At 42.0% G+C, this 19,905-nt stretch overlaps 1 protein-coding gene across 1 annotated transcript in view; it reads left to right on the forward strand.

Annotated features, from left to right (window-relative positions):
* The window catches only part of LOC129777271 (ATP-binding cassette sub-family G member 4), a 31,470-nt gene extending 12,791 nt beyond the window's left edge, over positions 1–18,679 (forward strand). The window contains exons 2-9 of the mRNA XM_055783472.1: positions 16,212–16,519; positions 16,575–16,720; positions 16,780–17,018; positions 17,083–17,496; positions 17,555–17,655; positions 17,719–17,874; positions 17,933–18,138; positions 18,203–18,679. Of these exons, the coding sequence (XP_055639447.1) occupies positions 16,212–16,519; positions 16,575–16,720; positions 16,780–17,018; positions 17,083–17,496; positions 17,555–17,655; positions 17,719–17,874; positions 17,933–18,138; positions 18,203–18,344 (1,712 nt within the window). The 3' untranslated portion in view covers positions 18,345–18,679. The remainder of the gene's footprint in view (positions 1–16,211; positions 16,520–16,574; positions 16,721–16,779; positions 17,019–17,082; positions 17,497–17,554; positions 17,656–17,718; positions 17,875–17,932; positions 18,139–18,202) is intronic.
* The last annotated feature ends 1,226 nt before the right edge of the window (positions 18,680–19,905 follow it).

Below are 19,905 nucleotides of genomic sequence, written 5' to 3' on the forward strand. Positions count from 1 at the left end.
TTCCTAAAGAAAGTGGCTTAGACCGCTCGGGCGCACCTCTCATCATTTTGCATTATTATCAAAAGAAACGCTTCTGTTAATATTACTGGTCTCGGAAAAAGTTACATTATTTCCTCATGCTTAAGATAAGCGCAGCTGTCATATACAAATGGGGTTTCAGCGTAGCGAAGATGCACTATTTTTACGGGTTATGAAGCACGCACGTACGCACACAGATATCCACATATCGATAGCTTGAAGCAATTAAATATACCCACACTTATCTCCGTTTTGCGCTCTTCTCAACAGAAGCCCTTCCTGTTTATATTATCAGTCTAGATTAGCTTAGCTCTCATCCTTTGTGGAGAGAGTTTGCGAAACCAAAATTCCAGAACATTTATTTTCTAGCTTGATGATTCCCCACACAATTGTGTAGCTCAGAACCTTAATGCAACGGCGTCAGTTTGATGAAATGATTGCCAGAGATATCAGCGAGTTAGAAATTTGGTTGCACAGCTCAATCCGAAATGAAGACATGTGATGACGCACAAGCGATGTTCATTGCCTTGAATACAGAACGTGATACACTGTTTACACTCTAGGCAAGTATTCCCCTTCATTCTTTTTCTTCTTTTCCTTTGTTCACGGGAACTTTAAATCTTATGATTTCCCCTTCGTTGCTCGGCGATAAGTTGCGCGTTATTGCCAGCTCTGTTCGGGAAAACACATAAATGGACTGAACAAATGTATGGGGAAATTGAAACGCTTATAGTTTTCATGAATTTTAACCATTTACACACCAGGGGATCGTAATGTATAGCATATCAAACAAATCTTAGGGAATTTTCGATTCGTTTGGTATGTAAATCGCCAAAATCCGTTCATGGCAAAAATTGTTATTCACGTTAACTTTATTTCATAAAAACGTGACCTGTTTTCTGATTTGGCACCCTTAATGAAAGACGTAGTTCTACGTCAAAAAGAAACATTTTTGATGTGACAATATGTTGAAGGGTTTCATCGATTCAATATTTTTTAAAAAATCTCTCTATTTATAACCTGTTATATACATTAGCTCATAATTTTCCAAATTGGACTATAAAACCCTTTGCATAATTATTCTTCAGCAGACCTATTTTGAAATTCCATCTACAAAACATGGAAAGACGGAATATTGCCGTTGCCAAATTTCAGACGCATATCTTAACTTCATTATTCACAGATTTATGCAACTCATTCTGCCTGCAAACAACCAGAAAGCCTTCACATTCTTCAATCGAACAGAATTTTCCACTTACACGAACGAATTTCATTCAACTTCTCGTCAACCAACGATTCCATTGCTCACTGTGTCAGTGATGTTGTTCTACAAATCATGACTGGATTAAGCGACTCCTACTCTCGCATATTCTCGGTGGCTTACTTCAACCAATCGACGGAAGAATTCTTCTGTGCAGTTTCGTCACAATATTTGCACAAAAGTCAAGGTCAGCCGGTTGAAACCCATCTGTTCGTAAAATTCGCAAGAAAATAAAACACGCAATTCACTCGTGTGCAAAGTTGTCTAAATACATATGAGTTACTCAAGGTTAACGAACGCGGTAATAACAATCTTCTCTCGGACGCGCAACGGATGAAAAACGTCTTTCATCCGGTCGGTGATTATCCCGCCGATGATGATGCACCATAAAAGGAATCGAACCAGTTTGCAGTTTGCGAGATAGCGAGATCACACGTCGATAGATATCTAGGCATCTCAGCATCAATCTGTGCCTAAGGAAATGATGCAGAACGACCGGTTCTAGAACGAGCGTCACGGCGTGATTTAATTATATAACTGTAAAGCCTGCAGTCTGAATGGTGCAATAATGTTTTCCCCCGGTGGAACCGGTTGTCATTGGGTAGAGCAAATTTAGCATACGAACCGGCGGCAGTTCCTGACAGCGACACTTTCTTTGTTTTCGTCTGATCACGCAGCGGTTTTCCGAATGACTTTGATTGATGCGTTTAATCAGCGGACCTCACAAAGTGCGATCGCTATCGGTGATGCCGCGCGCTTTCGATCGCTGTCGATCAGCTGCTGTCTGCACTATCAGTTCGCCTCATGCTCGCCCGATTCAGTTCCAAGAGGGGTGAATGTCTTTAAATGGAGCAGTCAGCGAAAACAAAAGGGTACTGCTCACGTTTGTGCTCGTGATTCGAGACGAATCTGCTGATTCAGAAAATTAAGACTCCGATTGAGACTCAACATAACCGTTGTTTGTTGCTATTTTTGCCGCAGTACATCAAACTGATTCGATACGAGAAGTTGAGCGCTGCTTGCGATGGGTCACTCGAAGAGAAAAACTGGTTATTCGAAACTAATTAGCATATTCGGTCCACCCCCGCTCTATCCTTTGTGTACCATTGAGCCAAGAACGCACAAAAGAACTTGTGTAATTTTCCAAACCATCCAACCGCAAAGCCGGTGCTGCATTCGCAATCAGGTCTCGAGTGTGGAATCGCTAATGACCGAGACACGAAATACGACGTCACAGAAGACGGCGAACTTCGCGCAGAGAATCGATTCGTCCATCCAAAAAAAATAAATGATAATAACAAAGCCGGTCGAAAAAAAAAACTGTAAACAACACCGAAGAACAAAGAAAGTGATCACCCAGGTGTCGACTGATAAATTATCGGCGTGTGAATACTGCCCAATGAAGAGACGCGCGAACTCATTCGCGATTAATTGAAACGCGTATTACATCTATTTCGCGACACGTACGACGAAGTCGTGTCTAGTTACCGGTACGACCCGGTAGCATATTGTTTGAGTAAATGGAATTGGCCATTTATGAGCCGGCGCTATCCACCTCCGTCCTGATTGATAGCGAAACCATGTCGTAGTTGATAGTTCTCCTCGGCGGGTTGCATTTTAATTGTGCCGATTGCTAGAATCGTTTGAATGGGATGGATTTGATGGGTTGTAATGAATGATTGATAACGAAGGATATACGGATTCCTAGGATTTTTTTTTGTATTCATCTGGTTTGCATATTTCAATGGATTGTGAATTACTCATGTCGTTTTTTGGAACCTTTCCGAACTATTAGTAAGTTGAAGTCAAAATTATATAGCATAATTGTTCAAACACTCGAGTTTACTCAGTTGACGATTCTCTGAAACAAAACAGGCTTGTAAGATCATGGATTTTTTTAATTTTGTTCAAACGGATGAATCCGGGAAAAGATAATTTTGCATAATTGTTTTAAAAATCAAGTATAAGAATACTGTCACAAAATATATTTCAATTACAGATTGGAGGTTATTTTGTGCATCTATATTTACTTTGAGCCTGTTTTTTGACGTTGAGTGCAATTACTCTCATTTGAAATTGACAATGCATTTTTTAAGAAAAATGAGAGATAGTCCATATATATAAAAATGGATTTCTGTCTGTCTGTCTCTCTGTCTGATTCTTATGGACTCGGAAACTGCTGAACCGATCGACATGAAAAATGGTTTGTAGGGGGTTTTAGGGGGCGGGGAAGGTTTTCATGATAGTTTGAGACCCCTCCCCCCTCTCTAAGGGGGGCTGCAATACAAATGAAACACAAATTCCTACATTACTCGAGAATTAATCAAGCAAATGAAACGAAATTGGGCATGTGAAGGTATTGAGGTACGATAAATATTTTTACGGTGGTTATGTACTCCTCCTACCTATTTTTGGGCGGCTGCCATACAAATGAAACACAACTTTCTACATTACTCGAGAATTAATCAAGCAAACGAAACCAAGTTAGGTATATGGAGGAGTCATACAAATGAAACACAAATTTCTGGATAACTCGAGAACTAATCAAGCAAACGAAACCATATTTGGCGTGTGGAGGTTTTGAATGGTGGTTCGACACTCCCCCTCTCTTGGGGTAGGCTGTCATACAAATGACAAACAAATTTCTGCATAACTCAAAAACTAATCAAGCAAATGGAGCCCAATTTGGCATGTGAAGATTTTAAGGGGCACGAAACGTTTCTATGGTAAATATACACTCTTCCCCCCTCTCTAAGGAGCGAAGAGGAGAGGGGTCTGTCTTTATTCTATCATGTTTTCTGTATCAAACATTTATTCCATGTAACGGAGAAACATGTTATTTGCAAGTGGGTGAAGATTCCTGAACGGGAATTGTGTCTGAAAATGATCTGATATTATAATGATGAGTTTTGGTAGAAGTACTAGGAAAAAAAAGGTAAACTAGGTACTAGGAATGATCGCCCGAGACAACCCGACCTCCATACAGAAGCTCAACGAAATCATCACCGAGGTAGCAGAATCCGCCATCCCTAAAACAAAGCCCAACCCTGGAAAGAGAGCGCTGCACTGGTGGTCTGAGGACATCAAAAAAGAAATCAAGAAACGGAGGAAGTTCCTGCGTGCGACAAAACGAATCCGGTACGATGGTCCGGAGAAAGAAACGGCAATGAACAGATACCGAGCGCAGCACATAAGGGTGAGGCGAATAGTGAGACGGGCCAAACTAGACAGCTGGACCGGCTTCCTGGAATCCATCAACGAAAGTCAGTCCTCTGCGGACCTATGGAGACGTGTTAACGCGCTGAATGGGAAAAGAAGATTCCAAACCCCTATCCTGCAAGCGAATGGCACGACCTACAGCGATCCAGTCGACACCGCGAACATGCTAGGGAAATATTTTGCTGAACTGTCCTCGATTTCGGGATACGATTCCGAGTTCATCCGACAACAAAAAGCGGACACGAACTCAGTCGATCGATTCGTGGTTCCGAATGATCGGGTTGGAAAACCGTTCAACAAACCCTTCTCCGTCGAAGAACTCATCGTCGCTCTGCGCTCCACCAAAGGGGAGTCCACTGGTCCCGATCACATCGGTTATAAGATGATCAAGCAGCTGTCCCCGTTAGGTCAAACCACTCTCCTCGACATTTTTAATGATCTCTGGTTGAAGCACGACTTCCCAGCGGAATGGAGACATAGTATTGTGATCCCCATCCCCAAAGTCGGCCAGTGAAAGGATACCGACCAATATCCTTGACCTCCTGTACGTCCAAGACCCTAGAGAGGATGGCGAACCGACGGCTCGTCACCTACCTGACCGAAAACAAGAAGTTGGACTGCCGACAGTTTGCCTTTCGACCGGGGATGGGCACAAACACGTATTTCGCATCCCTTGGAGAGGTGGTAGCTGAGGCCAGAAAAAATCGACAGCATCTGGAGATGGTAGCCCTGGATCTAGAGAAGGCGTACAACCGAACCTGGATTCCATTAGTTCCTGCAACGGCAACCTGCTGCACTTTGTTCAAAACTTCGCGACAAACCGGACCTTTGAGGTAAAAGTCGGGAACACCAGCTCCAGGCGCTTTCATGAAGAAACTGGTGTACCTCAAGGTTCCGTCTTAGCCGTCACCCTCTTCCTGATAGCGATGAACAGCCTGTTCCGAGTTATACCGAAGGGAGTATGCGTATTCACGTATGCGGACGACATCCTTTTGGTAGTGGTGGGGAACACGCACAGGGCACCACGCATCAAGATCCAGGCAGCTACCAATGCTATCGGTAAATGGGCTGTCGAACGAGGTTTTCGACTTTCGGCGCGAAAGAGTGGTCACATGGTGGTATGCAGTCACAAACACCAAGGTTGCAATTCGGGAGTCAAAATCTACAACGACCGCATTCCCCGCCGTAGAACGTTGAGAATCCTGGGAGTGGTGGTCGATTGCAACCTGAACTTCCAGCACCATTTCGACGAGGTGAAGAAAAGCTGTGCCACCCGGTTAAACCTCTTAAAAACCATCTCCAAACCTCACCGGAGTAACAACCGAACGATCCGTTTACGGGTGGCCAAAGCCATCATCAATAGCCGCCTCACCTACGGTCTCGAAGTGACATGCCTGGCCAGAGATAAACTCCTAAAAACTCTATCACCGATTTACAACAATGCACTACGGATTATCTCTGGTCTGCTACCATCAACACCAGCAGCCTCGGTATGCGCCGAAATAGGAGAACCTCCGTTTGACATTTTTGTGGACGCGGCGATAGTTTCCAGAACTGCGAGCTTTCTGTCTAAAACCAGCGGAGGTAAGGAGACACACCTGACTATTTTAACGAACGAAATCTTGCAGCAGGTGACACACTCAAACCTCCCATCGATAGCTAAACAGCTTTGGTTTGGGACTAACGACTGGAGGTTGCCGGTGGTCCAAGTGGATGATACAATCAGGAACAACTTTCGAGCTGGGGCAAGCTCTGTGGGTCTGGAGCAAACCTTTGTCGAACTTGTCTCAAGAAAATATCACAATTATGAAATTCGCTACACGGACGGTTCCAAAGGGATGCAAGGAGTTGGTTTCGGGGTAAGCGGTCATAATAACTCTCTTATTTCCAGCAAGAAGCTCGTCGACATTTGCTAGGTTTTCTCGGCCGAAGCTGCCGGAATATTTGAAGCTGCCACTATACCGTCAAGCAAATCGATCCTGATAGTTACCGACTCGGCTAGCGTCATCGATGCCGTTGGCGCGGCTATAACTAGGCACCCATGGATACAAGCTATCAGGAGGTATCTGCTGCCGGATACAGTCCTCATGTGGGTCCCCGGACATAGTGGCATAGCCGGCAATGAAGCGGCCGACCGTTTTGCTGGAATCGGTCACCTTGGACAACTTTTGACGCGCAAAGTACCGCTAGACGACATCAGACTATGGATCGCCAACACATTCAAAACTTTTTGGGCGGAAAAATGGTCCGTTGAAGCGACGTTGTTCCTCCGGAGAATCAAAGGATCCATCACAAGATTCGAAGACGTCAAAACGATGAGAGAGCAACGAATCTTATCCAGGTTAAGAACCGGCCACTGCAACATGTCACACAACTTCAACAGAGGACCCTTTCATCCCCTTTGTGACTTGTGCGAGGTTCGCAATTCAGTCGAACACATCCTCTGTATTTGCCCAAAGTATGAGAACCTCCGGAACTCACACGGGATCAGCGGGAGCATTCGAGATGTGCTTGGCGACGACCCTTCACAAACTACTGCACTGCTCTGTTTTTTGGAAGATGCCGATCTGTACTTTGAAATTTGACCAAAAAACTTGTGATTAAATCGAAGATCCTTGTTCCTTCCCCTTCGCGATAAGGGGAACAAGAACAGTCGGCATCTTCGAGTGGCGCGGATTCCCCATCTGTGGCCTGGGGCCATGGCAAGCGGACATCCTCGTCAAACCAGGGGGACAAAAAAAGCTCAAATGCGTAGAAATTCTTGTGACGAGATCTGTTTTTGTTTTATTGTTTTATTGTTAATTGCTTGTCCGTATGTGCATGTAAAATGGATAGTAAGCGCACTTTGCGGCATGGTTTCGGCCGTTTTTACTGAGACGAACCAGCCCAGGAGGCTGAAAGTCTCAAAAATAAAGAAAAAAAAAAATAGGTACTAGGAAAAAAAAATTAAAGGTAAATTCAACGGGGTCGATTAGAAGATCAATCAATGAACAGTTCTGCGATTGGACTCATGAACTTGCGCTTAGTAAGAGAACTGTTTGAACTGTTGAAGTGAATGTTTGAAGGTATTGAGAACAAAAAACAAATTTTGGGTGGGACGAAGTTTGCCGGGTCAGCTAGTTGTTAAAAAATAATTGACTTAATTGTTTGAAAAGTTGCAAAATTTTGTGATGTGAAAAGCTGTAATTTTGTGATGAATTTCGTAACCTGAAGCTATACTTATATAATATGCTTTTTTCAAAGCTACAAATTTTAGAATCTATTACTCACACATTTATGTATTTTTGTTGGAAAATTAATCCTAAATCGGCAACAGAAAGTCCTAAATAATTTGTGTGGGCGGCAACTATAGCAATCGCAGTGGAATGAGTTTCCACCTCCAGTTTTCAACCAAAGAACAAAGCTATCACAGTTGGAAAATTTCTTCTTCCCATCCGACTTGCAATGATGTCACTTTTAACCCGGTAACAATGTACAAATTTGCGAAAATTGATTGTTTGATCGGAAAGTCACCAAACACTAACTAACCTCAAAACACTCCTAAATTCGCACGAGCTTTTCAATTTGCTTTTTATTATCTCTATTCTCAGTTTAGAATAGAACGAACTGTTGCGTTGAACTGTATTGAAATAACTCTTTGGGATTCAGTCTCGTGTCGCTATGCGTCGCCAAATTCGTGTCTGTATTGTACCAATTATCTCTTCTCCCGGACAAACTGGATGTAGCCACATTCAATTTTGCATCAGAATCTTCACTGGATCGATTACACGAATGTGATGGGTGACGGTTACCCCCTGAATGCCAGGAAAATTTAAATTCGTTGGTTAGTGCTACTGCTACCCACTGCTGAGAATATTGGTGATGCTGTTATGCTACAGTTCCTTCGTGGGTGTGTGCTATTTTGCGGGTAGAAAATGAATGATCGGTTCGGAAAGTTTCGAAATTTATCCGAATTGACTGGCTGTAGAATCACACAAGGGTGGGATTTACGACGCGAAGTTTCGCTATTCCTTTTTATTGTTATTCCCTTCTAATAGAATAATATGCACAATGGATAGCTACGATTTTGCAGTCGTATCAATGTTTTCAAAATGTAGTCCGCTGTTAGTGGAATTTTTTGGTCGGTACAATTTGAGGAGCACAAATTAGGCCAATCAAAACGTAAGAATTAGCGCGTTTAGATAATGCTAGACAATTGACAAGCATTGAATTGTTTATCTCAAAAAATATTTATTTTATTTATTGTGATAGATGCGTGAGAATACTTTTAATCAGTAGATGCAAACATTTTTGCGATCTATTAAAAAAATATTAGCAAATGGTTGACTTATTAGCCATCTAAATCTATCATTGTTTCCTACAAGTTCAGTATTCTGTTTAATTTTACCCTCTATATTTGACTGTTAGTCCTGGTTCTACGTCAATAAAATGAATGAAAGCAAAGGACTACGAAATTATATAATTCAAAGCACTTGTTTATGCCTTCATATAGTTTCTCTGAATGGTAAAAAATTGGACAATTAACGCAGTGAATTATCTACGAATACTATGAATATTAGGCAACTGCATACCCCGAGTCCACGTATGCACATCAATCACGGTGCGAACTGATGAACTCCGAAATTGTCCGTTGAAATGTTTTTTATTTCTGAGCGGAAAAATAATATCAGCTTTCTAAAAATCACAAAAAACTGTCTTCTACTCTTTTGTTGTGTTTACAAAAACCTAGTAAAAAATATAACATTCCATTTCCAAACATAATCCCGTAACGACAGTTTTCAATTTTCAAAAATAATACGATAACACGTACACTCATTAGGCCAAATAAGGCATTTGAAGCAACGAAAGCATATTTTTTGAATTTGCGTTCCCACCAGACGGTTATTGGTTTACCCAGCTCATGAATTGTCTCATGTTCCTCCGGATTTTATCTGATAGACAGAAAATATATCAAGATTATACAAGAATTTTAGAAAAAGTATAACATTTCCAGCTATGTCGAAAATCTAATTTAACTGCAATGATGAAAAGTGAAAAAATCTAAGAAACATACCCACTTTGTTCGTTAAATTATTTACTCATTTTACCATCTTCACTATTTGTGTCTTAAGCGAAAAAAAAACTGAATAATTTTCTCATCTGGTCGGTGTTAAGTCAGACCGGACCATGTGACATTTTTATGATTTCGAGAAAAACGAGTTTGAAGTTTGGTGCTATAAGGGGTTTTCATTGAGCGTTCAAAACAATTTCGATAAGTTATTCCTGCTGTACGCGTTATTTTCCAAATCTGATAAATGTGGAATGTAGCTCACAAAATGTTTAAGCTAGTGCAAAGAATAACTCGATTTTTTGACGTAGAACTACGTCTTTCAGGAAGGGTGCCAAATCAGAAAACAGGTCACGTTTTTGTGAAATAAAGCTAACGTTGATAACTTTTTTTCACAGAGAACAAATTCTGATACTTTGCACACCAATGGAATCGGAAATTCTCTAAGATTCGTTTGATATACTATACAGTACAATTCACTAAAGCCTAAACAGTTTAAATTAATGAAAAATTGAACCATTCTCATTATCCCATACATTTGTTCTGCCGATTTGTGTGCATTCCCGAACAGAGCTGTCAATAACGAGCAACTGACATTCGTTTTTGCCCGTTTTCAACATATTTGATTTAAATAAGCCATCCGCGATTTGAAGCCACACCACTTCTCGTTTGGTGGTCATCGAAGCAACATGGTTGCCACAGAGCGTCTAGCGGGAGAGGATTGTTTTCTTGTCGGGTGAAGGAGAAGTATGGAAAAGAGTATGGAAGAGACTTTCCACAAGGGTCCTTTTCAGGCGGAAACTGAAAGGAATAGAATGAAAACACAGATGCGAGTGAACTAGCATAACACAACGATCGGATATCATTCATACTTAATGCTGGTTTCACACACATACACACACAGTTAAACACAAGCAGAGGAAACCCTCTGTAATTCCAGCAGGGTAACCTTACTGTTGCATGTTGTGAGGTTCGATCACATCTCAAGCGGAATATAGGAGCATAAGGATTCATAGTTTGTGATCGATATCTGAGTGGGAAGGAGAAAGGCTTTCGACTCTACTCGACTCTTTCGGGTCTACTGAAGTAATAAAAAATTAAATAGCTAAAAAGATATAACAAAAATTTCGATGCATTCTAAAATAATATCCGAAGTGATAAACAAGTGGATTGAATAATATAATTCCGCAATTCTACGTCGAAAACTGCAGTCGTGTCCTAGATACAACCCATTACAGTTTTCAATTTTGCGACATGCTCCGTTCTGAGACCCCTCTATATAGAAATAAAAGACGTAGTTTTTCGTCAAAAAACTCTAGAGAAATAGTCATTGTATCATTGTGAAAATGCGGCACCAATCAAACGATAGAGAACGATCAATTGTTTTGTTGTTAGCACCGTCTATGCACCGAGTTTTGCGCCGTTAATCTATACCTGTTTTACACCACGCTTGAATCTGGTGTGCTCTCTCTGTTGAGTTATTTTTCATCACACAAGCGCATACGGTTGGTATGGAGGCGCGCGGTTGTTTTTATGCCTTGCTTAGAACGAACGAAGACGAAGCGGACGTTAGAATTTGATGCATGTGAGGCGCGCATCACACATGTGAGAAGCGATGTTTAGTATCTGAATTCTGCGCTGTGTTCATTCGGCGCTCTCTTGTTTATGAATTTGGTACACTCCGTGTTTTTTATGAACGCGTGCTGATGAAAATTGAACTCAAACGCAGCGCAGCGTATGTTTTCGGAAGAGTGCGGGAACGCGGGAACAAACCCTCAAATTGACAGCTCAAATCAACGATGCCGATGTAGCTCGTATAGACGTAATTTTGCTACTCTTTCGGAAATTCAGTCTATTTCGATCCTCCACGACCCGAAATAGACTGAATGTCTCTCGCTGCTAGACCTTGCCTTTATGCAGCTTTGACCAGGGCTTGGAAATATTGAGCTTGTAAGTAAGATTGAAAATATATTTTTATCTGTGTAACGCGTTTATTTTGCTTGTCGATGCTGCTGTCGTTCATTCGACGGCAAACAAATTTACAACTGCGTTCATTCATATTCATTCTGTGCTATCTGAGCTTTCCTTAAAGCTCGAGTCATGAGAATTCATTCACATTTATTCATTGCCATTGAATTGTCAGGAATGTTGTGACTGTTCATTTTCAATATCTCGATATGTGTGTGATTTTCTCATTGAGTCAGTGCCTTGGCTATTCAGTTATTTTTGAAGTTACTCCGAAATGGCAACGCAAATCGGTGGCGCAAGCGGAAATGACAACAAAAGAATGACAAAACTAGGAATATTTCCTTTTGCTCACATTTCGTGAACGCAGAACAGAACGAAAAACAGAATGAACAAAACTGGATGAATACAACTGTGAGTAGCTTGCTGTGATCGTGAGGTTTGGCGTTGTTTCATTTTCGGTATCCCGAATGCAATGATATAATGATCGAATGTAGCCGGAAATTCAGCTGAAAAGATAGATGTGATACAGACATTTCCAAGCACTGGTTTTGATTGGATTTTTTTTCTCGATTTTTTTTTCGTTACTTTGCAGGGACATTTAGCGATTTGCACTAATATTTGTTCACGATTAAGAAGAAGAGCTGCTGTCGCTTGATTATATCATTAGTCATGATGATGATGTTTTGAACGGCTTGAAAAGATCAATTTGAAATATTCAAACAAGAGGCGAAAGAAACTCTCCGGGTTTGAAGTCTCTACCATGAACAAAAACGACACCTTAAACTAATCTCTCGACCTTTAGAAACATGTAATATGTGTGCCGTACATCAGCAGAAAAACGAGCAGATACACATATTTCATTGCACAGTTTCGTATTTTTATTTCTACAGAGTGCAGATGCACTGGATGTGAGAGAAAAGATTGCTTTTGCAAATCGACTAATCGAAACGCGAAATTTCCATTGTGATAATGTTTCAGATTTTTCAATTGTTTTATGGTTAGTTTGAAAAAATATACTATTTTCTTCATTGTCATAAATTGTTATGAAGTGCTCGAATCGATTGATGCAAAAATCTCGTGAATCCTTCAGGCAATCACTGAGCAATAATTGTGAGTACAAGGGGAAGCTTGTGTCTTCGATTTCGACCAATCAAAACGCGGAATTTTCGTTTGGATATTGCTTGTGATTTTTCAATTGTTCGACAGTTAGTTTCATGATATATATATATATACGGCCATTCCATGCCAAACCGATATAGTGGTTGTCAGATTTTCGTGAAAAGTGGTAGTTCTGTTCTTTGCCGCAAAACATTAGACCCGTATTTTTAATGTTTTCATCAGGGTGACCATTTCCATTTAAGGGTTGTTCGAAAAATGGGTTGCCATACAAATGAAACACAAATTTCTACATCACTCAAGAATTAATCAAGCAATGGATGCATTTGCTTGATTAATTAGGCATTTGGAGGTTTTAGGGCGCAATAAATGTTTCTATGGTGGTTAGACACTCCAGCCTCTAAGGGAGAGAAGATTTTAGGGTGCATGAAATGTTTCTATGTTGAATAGACACTTCTTCCCCCTCTCTAAGGGGAGAAGAGGGGAAGGGTCTGTCTTTGTTCTATCATATTTTCTGTATCAAACATTCATTTAGGAATTTTATAGTAATTATAATAGCTATAAACATTATTTAGGAATTTTATAGTAAAATGTAAATTCAACGGGGTCGATTAGAAGATCAATCAATAAACAGTTCTGCGATTGGAAAAACGAACAATTCACACCGAGACGTGTCAGTCGACCATTCATGCTGAGGCCATTCGATAGATTTTTTAGGAGCCTTGAACCATCGCGATCATCAGTTTGATCTATTGTAGTGAATCCATGAGATGGTTTCATTATTTTTCCTATTGATTGAATATAGTATTCATGAAAACTTTTTTGTGTTTGCACCTCATTGTTTGTCCGCGATGATATTACCATCCCATTTCGTGGATAATTGGGGCTCTACTGTACAGGGTTTTCCATTTCGGGCTTCCGAAAGTATACAGCCCTGCGCTGACAACCGTTTGACATAGCTGTCAACCAAAGCGTCATATCGTTAGTTGAATGTCTGCCATTTTACAATATGGATCGTTTTAGCATCGCACAACGTGTTAATTTTGTTAAATTATACTATAAAAATGATGAAAAAACCAGCAAATGTTTTACGAGCATTACGGACGGGTTTTGGTCGTCATGGAAGGCCTACAGAGCACACACTCGCTAATGTAGTGCGTAAATTCGAACAAACTGGATCCGTAGCGGATATTGTGAAACCTGTGCATCATCGCAATGTGCGTTCGGCCGAAAATATTGTTGCTGTTGCTGCCAGTGTGGAGGATGACCCGAATGTTTCGATTCCACGGCGTGCTCAGCAATTGGGCTTGTCAAACACATCATTGTGGCGAATTTTGCATTTGGACTTGCACCTACATCCATATAAAGTCCAACTGGTACAAAAATTAGAGCGTGGTGACCATGGAATGCGTCGGGCATACGTCGATTGGGTGCACGAACAACAGCAGCAAAATGCTGAATTTTCGCATCAAATTTTCTTCAGCGATAAGGCACATTTCGAGCTCGGTGGCTATGTGAACACCCAAAATTTCCGTATATGGGGCTCAGCAAATCCACACGTGATTTTTGAGAGGCCATTGCATCCGCCAAAAGTCACTGTTTGGTGCGCATTATGGTCTGGTGGAGTCATCGGACCGTATTTCTTTGAAAATGAGGACGGCGAGACGGTAAATGTGAATGGTGAGCGCTATGGCCGCATGTTAGCCGATTTTTTTTGCCACAAATTGAAGATGGATACGGATGACATGTGGTTTCAGCAAGACGGCGCCACGTGCCACACAACACGACCGAACATGGCCATATTGCGAAGGAAATTTGAGGGACGCATAATTTCGCGTTTTGGTGATGTCAATTGGCCGTCCAGATCATGCGATTTGAACCCGCTAGACTTTTTTTGTGGGATTATGCGAAAGACCGTGTCTATGCCAACTCTCCGAAAACTCTTGAACATTTGAAAGACAACATTCGTGAAGTTACGACCGAGATACCGCCCCATATGTGCCGAAAAGTCATCGAAAATTACCTGCTCCGGATCAAGGAGTGCGAGGAAGCCCTAGGTGAACATTTGAATGATGTTGTATTTCACACATAATGGCATAAACCAAACTTTAATTTGAAATAAAAGTTTCATCGAAATTCGAATTCTAAGTGTGTTTTATTTCAATTTACTTTCGGAATTTAAAGTTGGAAAACTCTGTATATTATTTTAAATTGCAATTGTGCTCTTTGAACTGCCTGGGAAATGGATCAACTGCGGATGGTCAAGTGATCCAGAGAGGAGATATTTGGATTCAGGTACACGAATTATTGGTCGAGCATAGTAGTCAAACACTATCAGAATTGGTAGCACTATCAAATGTCGATCAAACAACGTTTGAAAGTAAAGATTAAAAAATCTAGTAACTATTTTCCTCGAAATTGAAAATACAAAGACGTACGATACTTTGAGAACCGATTAATGAAGGACTGATTCTACAGTTTATTTGGCGAGAAGCTCATAATACTGAAGCAAACTCATCTTGCGTTTGACAACGTTTTTCGAGCAATGAATTAGAAGCGTATTGGAAGACATCGTAACTACCACCTTTGTAGCGACGGAACAAATGACACGTTGTGTCACAGAAATGCTACTATTCTGTGGTCCTGGATTTACCCGAGAAATGGAGGAATACAATACTTTGATTATGATGGAAGTCTATGGAACACAGGACACGTGTCTAGTGTAAATATTCTGAGTCAAACGATCTTTTCTGACCTAGCAACTACTGATTGGAAGCAACCGAATCCACGTGCATTGCGCAGTTTTCGAGCATATGTTCTTCCTATGCAAGCCTTCCGAAATTGACCACAAGCCGCACAGGTATTCACCGATAAAACCTAATCTCACCTCCGATACGATAACAAACTCCGTCCCGTACCTTTGGAACTCGGATGTGTCATCGTCCCCTGAAATGCTCCCGATATGACAACTTATCAATGAGACCAACGAAGGCTTCTCTCTCGGATTAACTTAATCGAATTTGGTGGTGGTGGGTGGAACATTGTGTTAATACCGCCTGTGTATTAAGATAAGGTTTCGGAAGGCTATGACCGTGGAATATGGAGTGCGTACATTTAATGCGCCATAGATCATGATTCAAGGTTCGAACGCATAGTTTAATCTGACAATGTCGTTTCTGTTTACTATCGAAACGCACATGAATCAATTCCAGCGGCTTATCAGGACACGGTGATTCAATTCAGAATGCCCGTGTTCTGTTGTGAGGGTGCTAGGGTTTCTTATTTTTGTCAACAAACTCAAGTGTTGCTCTGTGGTACAAAGTCCGCAGAGGTTTTGTCAATATTTTTCCACCCGTTAGTGTCAACGATTCTTATCGGGCGTGCTCGACGTTGTAAACCATCGGTCAGTTTGCATCTGCGAACTTTGGAATCGCAAACACACACTTCAGTTGACAACGGGGCTGTTACAGTTGCACTTTAATTTCGTTGCATTGATAAGATATTGAAAGATAGAAACACCTGCGTCATGCGAGCGTTTATTGATGCGTTTCTATTTTTTTTTTGTAAATGTTTAATCCCTAGGTCAAAAAGAGATTCTCCACAAAGTGAACGGAAAATTTCCCGGATCGCAACTCATTGCCATCATGGGCCCTTCGGGTGCCGGTAAATCGACCCTGCTGGATGTTCTGTCCGGTTACAGGCGGACCGGAGTGGAGGGAGCCGTGTATGTGAACGGCCGTATCCGAAAGTTGAACAGCTTCCGGCGTATGACCTGCTACATAACCCAGGACGATCGGTTGCAAACGCTGCTAACGGTACTGGAAAACATGAGAATCGCTGCTGATCTGAAGCTGGGCCCGGAGGTGTCGAAGCATGAGAAAGAGTCGATCGTAAGTGGTCACGGATTGCTTCTTTTGAAAGTAGTGATTTTGATTTTCATTCCAGATCGAGGATATCCTGACCGTGTTGGGTCTCTATGAACACCAGTACACCATCACCAGTCGGTTATCGGGCGGTCAGAGGAAGCGGTTGTCTATAGCATTGGAGCTCATCAACAACCCTACGATAATGTTTCTGGATGAACCAACCACGTATGGAGCTAAGCCAATAATCTAGAACAATAATCATAACCTCAATTTATCATTCATAGCGGTTTGGACAGCTACTCCTGCAATCAGGTGGTGGAGCTCTTGAAGACACTGGCTAAGCAGGGACGCACCATCATCTGCACCATCCATCAACCGTCGGCCAAATTGTTCCAGGAGTTTGACCAGGTGTACGTACTTTCTAACGGCGAATGTATGTATCAGGGGTGCACCAACAGCCTCGTGCCATTCCTGCAGTCAGTCGACATGCCCTGCCCGGTGTACCACAATCCTGCGGATTACGGTAAGTGCCTTTGTTGATCCCCATCAGTACACCATTGTTTATATCTCTCTTACCCTACGAACAGTCATTGAATTGGCCTGCGGAGAGCACGGCCCGGATAAGATCCAAACCATGGTCATGGAGATGGGCAACGGAGAAAGCACCGATTGGTTTGGGGACCGGCGGAAGATTCTCAAACTGGAGCAGCTGCGGAAAAAGTATCCGCTCAAGAAGATTATCGAGCAGAGCGAGGATCTGCATGCGACTTCCCAGTGGCACCAGCTGGAGGTACTGATCAAGCGGGGGATTATCAAGGCCAAAAGGGATGCCACGCTGACTCACTTACGTTTCGGGGTCAACATTAGTATCGCTGTCATGTTGGGGTTCTTGTTCATCAACGCCGGTAATGAGGGCTCGCGAGTGCTGGACAATTACAACTTGCTGTTTTCGATTCTAATGCATCACATGATGGCGACCATGATGTTGACGGTGCTGACATGTAAGAATATTGGCTTCTTATGTTATACCGTTCCGTTTTAATGTTAGTTCTCCTACAGTCCCCACCGAGATGGGAGTGATCCTGAAGGAACACTTCAACCGTTGGTACACGCTGAAAAGTTACTATTTGTCCGTGAATATCCTTGATCTACCACTTTCGGTAAGTATTTTTGAGATTATTCGGAGTCTAGTGAATCATGATTAAATATATTCGTAATTCTAGTTCACCTGCTGTATGATCTTCACCTGTATAATCTACTTCATGAGTAGTCAACCAATGGAACTGTCCCGTTTCGGGATGTTCTTTGCGATCAGCTTCCTGATAGTGTTGATCGCACAAAGTATCGGTCTGGCGATCGGAGCGTGGTTCAACGTTGTGGTAAGTATCATATTTCGGGTTCATTGCGACACTACCTTCATCTGAATGTCCGTTGCAGAACGGAACCTTCCTCGGTCCGGTGCTGTCCATCCCGATGATGATGTTTGCCGGCTTCGGTGTCACGCTGCGTGACTTGCCCAGTTATTTGAAGTGGGGATCGCACATCTCCTATCTTCGATACGGGTTGGAGGGTTACGTAAATGCGATCTACGGCGAGAACCGAGCCACGATGGACTGCGAACTGAAACCGTACTGTCACTATAGGTGAGTTGGAATGTTTCTCTAGGGTCTTAAAGGTTTGATTGTTAATCGAATCGCTTACTTTCAGGTACCCCGCGAAGTTCCTGTCGGAGATCTCGATGGAGGGCGATCAGTTCTGGAAGGATATATACGCCCTGTCGATCACTCTGGTGCTGGTTCGAGTGCTGTGTTACTTTGCCCTCCGGTGGAAGGTTATGGCTGTGCGATGAAGTGTGGGTCAAACATGTAGATATTAGCACGACGCTTTCATATACTGGTAGAGAGTAGATTGCTAGAGTAGCTAGGTGCGAGAACGTTTTAAACTATGATATTCGCAGACCCTCGAGGTCATCCCTATTGGGACGGCTCAGACTCGTGATTATGCCAAATCGTTTGCCAAACTTTCGATGCGGAGCAGAAAATTGCCAGATAGTATTTTCTGCGCAATGCCGTATCTATTCCAAACATAATTGCTAGTGATATTTATTTGTGTAAGGAAAATATTCATCGTTCATATTTTTTTGCCTTTTACTTTAGTATTTTATAAATACACAGTACCATATAAGGGTTTGTCGTGAAATATTTGCCGGAATTTCTTCGAACTAAAACCCTGTGAGAAGCGTCACAGCATTGTCCAAAGTTTACTGGTTGTTCGCTTGTACACTGCAAAACGTGGAACAATACCGACTGAAGTGAAGGCAGCAAACCTATCGTTTTTGGGAGAAAAGCGCCGCCTGAAAGAGAAAGGGTGTGAGGGGATGGAGCTGTTTTATCGTTTTCGAGAACTGCGGAAGTTCTTCTAGAAACTGAACGCCTCGCACAAGGGGTATGGGCCCCGAACTGGAATGTACAGGATCAAAAAAGAAGGTTTGACGAGCGGATGCGAGGTGATCGAAGGGGGAGGCAGCACCACGATGAATTGTTGAACAACGCTCAGACCAAGACGGTGTTGATGAGGACTACACCGATGCAGTGAACAACGACGACATATCACCCCCGACGATGGGTGAAGTTAAGGAGGCCATTAATCTGCCAAAGCTCAAACCACAAAACAGCTTGCAAGGATAGCCTCGTAGCGGAGCTCTTCAAGGGAGCTCCGGGAAAACTTGTAGTCACTATCCGGAACACAGAACAGTTACCGGAGGAGTGAAAGGACGGGGCAATCTGCAAACATAAAATCGTATAATTTTGCACGTGCCAAGTCTTACAAGATCAATCAAAGTATGTATCGTGTGTATTTGAAATCGCATTAAATGTAAAAACTCGATTTTAAATACCATTATCAAATCAAGTCGCAATTCGGTATAATAAATATCAATTTTATGATGCATTGTCGTAAAATATATTTAATCCGCATCATATCCGTATATTACGCTGATGCAGTTTGTGTGTCGTATAAGCGTATAATTTAAATCGATTCAGTACAGTAGTGAATCGTGTTGCATGCTGAAGAAAATCATGAAACAGTGAATCATATTAGATCCTAATAAAGAATATATTACATCATCATCTTCGGTAAGCATTTGCCATGTATGTATATGGCCTCCACTTTTGCATGCATATGCCAGTTAGGCGCATTATATGCCAACCAAATTTTAGGGGATATGATGTTATATATACGCTTGTTATGCGATTTAATGTTTGCTGGGTAGACTCTTCTGTCTGCTCTTCAACGTGGCGCTGGGAGGTGTCAACAAGTTCAGTCAGTTTATCTGCGACGTGAACATATTCGGAAGTACATATGCGACGATAGAGGACTTGTTCTCCTGACTGAAACACGAAACTGAGCTG

Source organism: Toxorhynchites rutilus, chromosome 3 (genome assembly GCF_029784135.1).
Source record: "Toxorhynchites rutilus septentrionalis strain SRP chromosome 3, ASM2978413v1, whole genome shotgun sequence".
NCBI lineage: Eukaryota > Metazoa > Arthropoda > Insecta > Diptera > Culicidae > Toxorhynchites > Toxorhynchites rutilus.